The 9,238-nt window shown below is 38.5% G+C and overlaps 1 protein-coding gene across 1 annotated transcript in view; it reads left to right on the top strand.

The window, feature by feature from the left end:
* Positions 1-577: 577 nt before the first annotated feature.
* The window catches only part of CCDC38 (coiled-coil domain containing 38), a 28,334-nt gene continuing 19,673 nt past the window's right edge, over positions 578-9,238 (top strand). The window contains exons 1-6 of the mRNA XM_040637070.1: positions 578-1,233; positions 2,626-2,791; positions 5,170-5,234; positions 6,917-7,080; positions 7,196-7,276; positions 8,874-9,012. Coding sequence (XP_040493004.1) covers positions 1,108-1,233; positions 2,626-2,791; positions 5,170-5,234; positions 6,917-7,080; positions 7,196-7,276; positions 8,874-9,012 — 741 coding nt within the window. The 5' untranslated portion in view covers positions 578-1,107. The remainder of the gene's footprint in view (positions 1,234-2,625; positions 2,792-5,169; positions 5,235-6,916; positions 7,081-7,195; positions 7,277-8,873; positions 9,013-9,238) is intronic.

Here is a 9,238-nt window from a genome sequence, read left to right as displayed (position 1 = left end):
ATAAAAACAGAAAGTCCGTTCAGAAATTCAGTTGACTTCTCTCTCCCTCCCTTTCTCTCCCTTTCCATTGCCCGCCCCTTTATGGCCAGGCTTCCTTTTTTATTAAGTGTATGAGTCCAGGGCTTGTACTCACAGATATGTGCTGCCATCAACTCAGTCCATTGTAGAACATTTTTATCATCTCAGAAAGAAACCCTGCACCCCTTAGCCATAACCCCTAGGTCCACTCCAGCCCCAAGCAACCACTAATCTATCTTTTGGCTCTGTGGATGTGCCTATTCTAGACAATTCATGGAATATAATGGAATCTTATAATGTAGAGACTTAATGTGGCTTCTTTCACTTAATATAATATTTCCAAGTTTCATCAGTCTTAGAGTATGTATCCTTGGTATGGCTGATTAATATTCCATTGTATGGAGATACCACATTTTGTTTATGCATTCATCAGGTGATGGATATTTGGGTTGTTTCTATCTGTTGACTGTTATGTATAATACTGCTATAAATATTCATGTACAAATTTTCATGAGAACATATGTTTTCATTTCTAGGAGTGGAATGGCTGGGTCACATGGCAACTATATGTTCAACTTTTTGAGGCTGTTTTCCAAAGTGGCTGCACTATTTTCCATTCCCATTAGCAGAATGTTAAGATTCCAATTCCTCTACACCCTTGCCAATACTTGTCATTACCTTTGATTTTTTTTTTTTTAAGACTCTCTAGTCTGGATGGAGGATGTCCCTAATAGTGGCTGCGTCTATTGGGGCCGAAATGGCGGTGTAAGGGCAATAGTGCATATATTTGTAGTGATGGGAAGAAGCAGTATCTTAATGCCTCAAAATATGATCCCACTATCCTGTAATAGGCCCCTTATCTATTCACACAGCAAATATAGACTCATTCCCCCTGAAGTAGGAAGCACTGTGCTCAGTGCCATGAGAAACAGACAGATGAGCTGTGTCTTCTGCCCTTGAGATCCAGGCCCTGCATCCCTGTCTCAGTTGGAGAGGAGGGCTGCCTGTGTCCTCCTCCTTAGAGACCCACCTATCCACCTGCTCCATCCTGGCTGGTAGAGCCTTGCCCTTCTGGTCAGCAGAGCAAGGATGACAGATTTTTTTTTTTTAACAGATAAAGGAAAAGATGACTCAGTCAAAAAGGACAAGCCATATAAGATCTTTTTCAAAGATCTCTTTCTTTTCAAAGAAAATGAAATGGCAGCAAAGAAAAAGGTAAAGTTTTATTAAAAGCCCAATACAAATTAATGTTAGAAATTTATCCTCTTATCCATCACTTTTATGAACTGTGCTGGATTAAGACAAGGGGTCAGGTGTGGGTATATGCATTGCACACTATGCTGGGGTGTAAACACAACAGGAACAACATCCAGCCCATGGTAAGGTCCTAATGTTCACTGCCCACTGGGGGAAGACAGACACACTATGACCATCACATATGACAAGTATGGTGTATCCCACTTCATTGATTCTAATGCCCATATTTTTTTCACATTTTCTCATTCCTGAAATTGGGATCCAGCTTATAGAGATGGGATGCCATGCATAATTGGCAGTGCATAAAATAATACTGCATCTACAATAAATGACATCTTAGAGTTGATAAAATACAGTAATAGAGCAAAAGACATGTAGAGAAAGAAGTGACGATCTTCGCTGGAGGGAAGGATGATGGTGGTGGTGGGTGTGTGTGCGTGCATGTTTGTCTCTGGGCACACACACGCACAAAGACTTCACTGAGGAGACAGCAAGAGCTGAATTGTTAAGAATAAGTTAAAATTTGCCAGCCAGATACAGATAAGAGAATGTATGTATGTGTATCAGGGAAGAGGGGCAGAGAAGGAAGAAGGAACAAAAGTGGAGGATGGGGTCATTTTAGAATGATTTGGTATGAAGCTAAACCAGAGATGAGGATAACAAAGCTGTGCTTTTGCAGTTAATCTCACTACTTACATCTTTATACTGTTTATTACATGATTTGGATTTCAAGAGGTTTGCTTTCCTTATTCCTAGAGGTAAAGATTGATTATAGGATTTTTTTTTAAAAATCCTGTTTAGAATGAAGAGATTATCTAGAAATGCTCAATCACAAATTCATCTGTAAGGTGAAGATTTTATGCTTGTGTTCTATAATTTTATTGAAAGTGTCCAAAATTAAATTGAGCCAAGATTCATGAATTGGAAAGACTGATTCATTTATGTCTACTGGGGAGATCCATTTCCTCCCAAGTTTTCAATTCCACAGAACCAGTCCTTTCAAATCAGTGGAATTTCCAAGTTCCCTGCCGTTGGGCAAGACAAAGATTAAAAAATAAAAATGAAAATGAAGATAAAGCCAGAAAACTTTCCAGGCTCATATTTATGATGTACATGTTTAGTAAAGGTTAAATGTCTTTGCTCAGCTTCATAAGAGAAGGAATTGCAAACTACACCCAATCCTTCAGAGATATGAACTCAGTTGCTTGTTTAATGTATCAGTAATAAGAAATGTACCAGTAATGAGAAAAAGACTTATTGTAAATGATATTTTTATATCTGATCACTATTTTTAAAGACAATGTTATTTTGGTATATTAGAAATTCTTTTAAATTTTTGCACTTGGGCAGGAAAAATTTATAAACCGCAGCATGAAAGTCTACCAGAAGTCTACTTTTTCATCTCGAATGAAAAGTCGTTCACACCTGGGCCAAGTAGCATTCTACTCTGACACAGCTGGTGGCTCATTCGAAAAATTTGGGCTAGATCCCACTCTTATTCTAAGATTAACAGAAGGTAAGTCTATATTATTGTTTAAGAATATTATTTTGAATTTTTACTGTTAATGTCAGGTTTAGGGGCTTTTCTGGGGGTAAAAAAAAAAGTATGTTGTCTCATTCTATGGATGGGGGCATTCTTTGTAAATGGAAGCTGTGAGTCGGGACAAAATCTATTTTAAAAAAGAAAACATACTTTTCCGGGCCATACAGCTCATATATCCAGAATCAGGAAGCTAATAGAATTAAATAAGTTTTCCTTTTGTTGCAAAAACACAACCTGTTATAATGGCACTTGAGGGCAACATGTTAAAAATATTACAGGATATTAATTATTGCTCCATTAAAAAGAACAATATGGTAATCAAAATGTCATGGACTTTTCTTATCAGATCAAGAAGTGCTTACAAATGAGACAGAAAGCAGTTTGAAGTGAGGTTGAAGTGATTAATGCTAGGATGATGGGGTCATAAAATCTTCCCCCAAGATGAGTCTTGTCTAAATTTTTGAATTAAAATTAAAAAGTAAGGAAGAAAGGAAGGGAGGAAGAAAGATACATTGAGTGCCCAGGATTTGCTGTGGTAACTTAAAAATTTGGTAACTTTGTCAAACTATGATAAAAAAAAAATCTTCAGAGAAAACAACAAAAAAGAAACACCTGGGAAAGAACTTTGGAATCAATTATTAGTGTAGAAGAGGGAAGTCATGTTAACTTTTTTAGATCTTGGAGGCGCACATTTGTTGTTGTACGAAGTGCAAATGTCAGGCAACACGGCGGTATCAGTGACTATAGCACTAATGGGTAGAGCCAGGTTCAGTCCTGTGTCTCTTAGTTCACCTCTGTACAATGGTGAACCGTAAGTCATCAAGAGCACTTAAAATTATACGTGACATGTTTTAGAGTTCTGCACGAAGTGGCTACCTTCAGAAACCCTTGCCACACTACTACTTCTGAGAGAACTAGCAAATACGACTTTGCAGATAACCCTATTTAACATCATGCTGGTCAACAGAGGGGTTACCGTCTCTTAACAGTAAATGACATACAGTAGACTCTTAAAAAGGAAATGGTAAAATCATTTGGTATTTATCCAGGGCACTCTGGGCTCTGTCAGCAATGGAAATCGGGTCGTCAGTTTCTGCTGATTCACAGATAAGCAATTTGGACATTTTCATTGAAAATAAAGAAATCCCCCTCAGACTTACCAATCATAAGTTGATTTGGTTGAAACCCCCATTTCCCAATCTCACATTTCCTGCCTGAATTCTGATTAAAGACAAGCCTATGTGATGTAAAATGAGCAAGTGACCCCTACTTTGGGAGCCCAGTTATTTTTGTGTATGCAACAGTAGCCAACTGCTAGATCACCTCAAAGAAATGACACAGGCAACTGTCACAGACAGATGGGTTAGGCTGCATAACAGAAGTGCCGTTTCTCCCTCCAGGCAGCTGGCAGCTTGACTGTGGTTTTACTCTCAGATAGTAACATCTCTGGATCACATCCCCAGTGAGTGGTCAGGTACTCCGGTGTTCGGGAATACTAGTGCTTGGAAGACGGTTTTATCATACATGGTCTCTTTGTTAAAAAACCTTCTGGATAGCTAGAAGGGCCAAAATGGGAAACCCACCATAACCAGTTTATTTAGACTTGAGGAATAGAATCACATCAACTCAGCCGGAGAGTATCATGTTAAAGTAGCCTGAAATAGTAAGCATGACTATAATATTTAGTAAATGGACAGATTAGGATTTGTTTTAATAGACTTTGTTCTATACCACATTCTGTTGATTTTTCATGAAGCGAACATTATTGAAATGCAGCCTATGTGTAATTTTTCCAGAACGAAGACACCTTGAAAGGAAGCTTTGGTCTTTTTTATTGCTAGATGGCAAAGCTAGTCGTCATCTTTTTCTTACCTAACGTAAATTTGGTTTGTGATCCCCAAACACATTTTTCCAAAGGACTACGGTTTTATATCCAGACTGGCCAAAACACTAAGATTTAAAACAGCTTGGTCTCCTTCAGCACAGACTTAGGAGTCATACGCCCCTTCTGCCACATGTTAGCCCGTTATCTTGGGCAAGCATCCGGACATCTCTGAGCTCACATACAGGATGGGTACAGAAATATGTACGTCATTGGGGTTATTGTTAGGATCAAATAAAATGATTTATTTAAAGTGTCTAATAAAGTTCTTGGAATATGATGGACACAAAATAAATGGTAGTTACTATTATGAAATTAGTTTAGTGATTAGGAAAAAAGTTTATTTGAAGGGGTAGTGGCTTTTTAAGTCAGATACATACCATATACAGTAATTTAATTACATAGCTTTTATTTTATAGAAGCTCGAGAGAGGGATAATGACCTAAATCTATTTCAATTTTCTTTGAAGGTGCGGACACAAAAAGGACTATTCATGAATTTATTAATGACCAGAGAGACAGGTTTCTGCTGGAGGTAGTAAAAATAATTTTTCTCCCATTAGTCAAACAGAAGACTTCTGGCAGAGCATTGCCAAAATTTCACCTTGGTAGTTTATTTTTTCATTACACGCTCCAGATCTGTTGCCCCTCCGACCCTTTCCTAAACAACCTCAGTTGGGCTTCTGTCCTCATCATTCCACCAAAACTGCTTTTGCCAAGGTTCTCAGTGACCTTCCCGTCGCCAAGTTCAAACTGTCACCTCACAGGCTTCCTTTTCCTTCCCTTCAGCAGCAGTTAGATCATTCCGGTCACTTCCTCTTCTTGAAATGTCTTCTTCGGCTGGTTTCCAGGACCCACTGTCTCTTGGTTCTTCCTCGTCACTCACTGCTCGCTTCTTCAGTTTTCTTTTCTTGCTCCTTGTTTTGGAGAACCTGGATCTCTAAATATTGGAACACGCTAGGGCTCACTCCTCGCCCTGTGCTCTGTCTACCCTCCTCCGGGCCCATGGCTTTAAATTCCACTTCCCCATTAACAACGTCCAAACTCATTTTTCTACCCCGATCTTCTTCCCTGACCTCCAGACTCACAAAGGCAACTGTAGTTCTTAACATCTCCACTTAGATGCCCAGTAGGCACCTCAGACTTCCCATTTCCAAAATTTGCCCCTCCTATACTCTTCCCTACCCCCGCAAATCTGCAACTCACAGACTGCCCCCATCGCAGTCAGTAGCCATTTCATTTTTCCAGTTGCTTAGGCCAACTCAACTCTCCTACCTACAACCCACATCCAAATATACTTTCAAATGTATTTTTTTCCCAATAAATCCATACTCACACTACTTTTCACGACCTCCCCTGCTGCCACTGTAATGCACGTCACCAATATCACTTGTATGAATTATTGTTATGACTTCTGAACACTGGTCTGCCTCCACTTTTGCTCCCTACACTCAGTCTGCTCTCCACACGTGCCCCTCCTCTACTGAAGACCTCTGGTGACTTTGTCTGGTCCCTGGCTCCCCGGGTGTTATTTCTTTAGAATGAGCTCAATAACATATTTTAAATTCTTTTATAATTTAAGTGACTTTATTTATAATTCCTTTTTCATGCATGGCATTAAAAACCATAGTGAATTCTTATATTCTGTACTGAAAAAATAAAAGCTAGATATCAAAGTTGTATCTGGGGATCTACCCCTACCCTTGGGCAGCTTGGAGGAATGTGTCAGAGGCACAGCAAGGTGAAAACCTCATTCTCCTGAGCTACTTCCTAATGAAGGAGGCTTCGTGACTGCAGACCGCCCCATTTCCCAATGCCCAGAAATCTTGGAGGGATACTGTGGATAATACCAGGTAGACCTCCTCTTTGGAGGGATATGTAGGGTTTTTTTTTAATTTTAATTTTAATTTTTTAGGATAGAGCCTGAGGGGATATGTAGCTACTTTTGATTTGTGGGACAAAGCCATGTTGGAACCATATTGAGCCTCTTCATAAAAAAAGTGAAAGAGAGGAATTAGTCTCCGTTCTAACGCTCCCAAAATAAATTCCTTCATAAAATAAAGAGTGTTGCCTCAAGACCTGGCATGCTATATTTCTAATACAAGTGATCACTTACTATGCAAGTTATTTTCCCCTTTATTAGGAGACTGTTGAAATGTACTAGCAATGAGTTGGAAATGTGGCATAATGTTGCACTTCTCTTTTCGATATTCCTAGTATGCCCTGTCAACCAAAAGAAATACAATTAAAAAGTTTGAAAAACACATGGTGGCGAAGGAACGGCAACTCACAAGAGCCGAAAGAAAGCTCCAAGAAGACGCAATGGCCTTTGAAGAGTTCCTTCGAGAAAATGACCACAGATCTGTAGATGCTCTTAAAATGTTCGTTTTTTTTTTCACTCTGGCCGAATTGCCTTTTTCCCCTCCCCCTTTCTTTTTAGTTTCTCAGGATACAGCACAACACAAAACAAACTAACAAATCCCCATCACTTTTCAGTGCAGCACAGGAAACTATAAACAAACTCCAAATGACAGCAGAGTTAAAGAAAGCCAGTATGGAGGTGCAGGCAGTGAAAAGGTGAGCCCGGGGCACCACCTTTTCCTTCTCAAACGTCCCGGCCCCTTGAAACCTACCTGTGCCTACCAAGACCTACGTGGGAATATTCCTTATCAGTTGATGATTTCCTAAGTATGACCTCATTTTTAAATAAGTAATCTGTCGATCAAGGACCGTCTGTCTCTGCCTGGGTATCAGAGTACAGGGACCTCTGGCTGAAAAGTTTCTGTAACTTATCAGTGTAGAAGCCTAGAAATTGGCTGAAAAGAAGCAAGCCAATGTTAAGGATAAACCATGAATGATTTTCTAAGTGCCTTCTTTCATTCATTTGAAGGCATATTTCTTTCCACATTTTAACATCTCTGAAAGTGGGATTGATTTTTACAACCATCTCTCACCTAAAATGGGCAGTATTTTTTTTTATATTTATACTTATACTTAGTTGAAACTAGAATTGATATTAAAAGCCGGGATCTATAATGACAAAAATTACAGGGAGAGTTGGGATAAAATTATTATACCACCCACCACTTTTTTTTTTTTCAAGCCCAGATGTTTTCTTCTGTGGTCAGTGTATCTCACTTGGTCTAATTTTAAATATCTAAAGAAGCTTCTTTCTATCATCATTCTTGGACAGTAATTTCATGACCCAGGAGACACTAGTCTTGGTGTCAAGTCATACCTACACTTTTTTTTTTCTTTTTGAGGATTTGATACTTACTTTTCCTCTAAAACCAAGTCCTAGAGTTTTCAGAGAAGAGGACAACAACTCGTCTAAAAATATAGCAAATGAACTGGATGGTAGTTTCTCTGAAACCCATTGTTACTAACGGAATGTGTGTTTTCAAACACATTCTGGCTACAGAGCCTTTTCTATTTCAGGAGCCTAAAGTTGAAGGCATTCCAAGGTGGAGAACTCCCTTCCTTCCTTCACTCCATCATGTAATTAGGAGATTCTGTTCTATTTGTAGAACCAGAGTAGCAGCCTCTAGGCTTGCAGAGAGTACTGTATTTATGCACAATGGCCACCCAGCAAACCATGCTTTGTGTCTATGTGTCATCCTAGAAAGGTGTGAAAGGTCATGAAAAACAAGCTGGGAACAGCACAAAGGATGCAGACACCTGCTACTTATTTCCTTTTTCTCTCTCTGGGCTTGAGATGGCCCAGGAAGGTTCTCCATTGCAGGTAGGGCTGGAAATCTGTTTACAAAGGGGAAGGGAGCTTGTTCTGACGCTTTTGCTTGCAAGTTGTGATGCTAGCTATTTTAACCCTGTTCTTGTAGCACAAGTATCAGCTTCTGCTCCCTTCTAATTTCTCCCTGTGTCTAAAATTTAATACAACATTTCCCTCAGAAATAAAGGAGTAAAATTGTCATCAGTCTATTCCATGTGTGTATATCCTTGGCACGTTTTATTCAAATAGCACTCCTATGGGTTTTTTCTTCTCCTTTTATCTTATTGATGCCCATAGTTTTATGACCCTACTTACAATTTTTGTTATATAAACTATTATTCAAATTCATAATCAAGGAAACAAATTTTGTGAACTTTTTTTTTAAAAAAATGAACATGCTTTCACATGGATATTTCTAATGATATCTTCATTTCTTTTGAGTAGTGAGATAGCAAAAACAGAATTCCTCCTTCGAGAGTACATGAAATATGGATTTTTTCTGCTGAAATTGTCTCCAAAACACTGGCAAATCCAACAAGCGCTGAAAAGGGCACAGATGACAAAGAGTAGAGACAGTATGAATGTTAGTCTCCCAATACTAACAAGTGAGTCACATGTTCTTAATTTCAACTAAGTAAATATCTTTAATTCTCAAATATTGTTTCAATATTTATGTTTGTTATTTATTAAACAGTCAGAATTTCTATTTTAAGCAGAACCTGAACAAGGATTTCCACTATCTCTGATATTATTTTTTTAAAGATTTTATTTATTTATTTATTTATTTATTTATTTATTTATTTATTTAT

The sequence above is a fragment of the Ursus maritimus genome, unplaced genomic scaffold (assembly GCF_017311325.1).
Source record: "Ursus maritimus isolate PB19 unplaced genomic scaffold, ASM1731132v1 scaffold_21, whole genome shotgun sequence".
NCBI lineage: Eukaryota > Metazoa > Chordata > Mammalia > Carnivora > Ursidae > Ursus > Ursus maritimus.
This window is presented reverse-complemented; position numbering and strand designations above follow the sequence as displayed.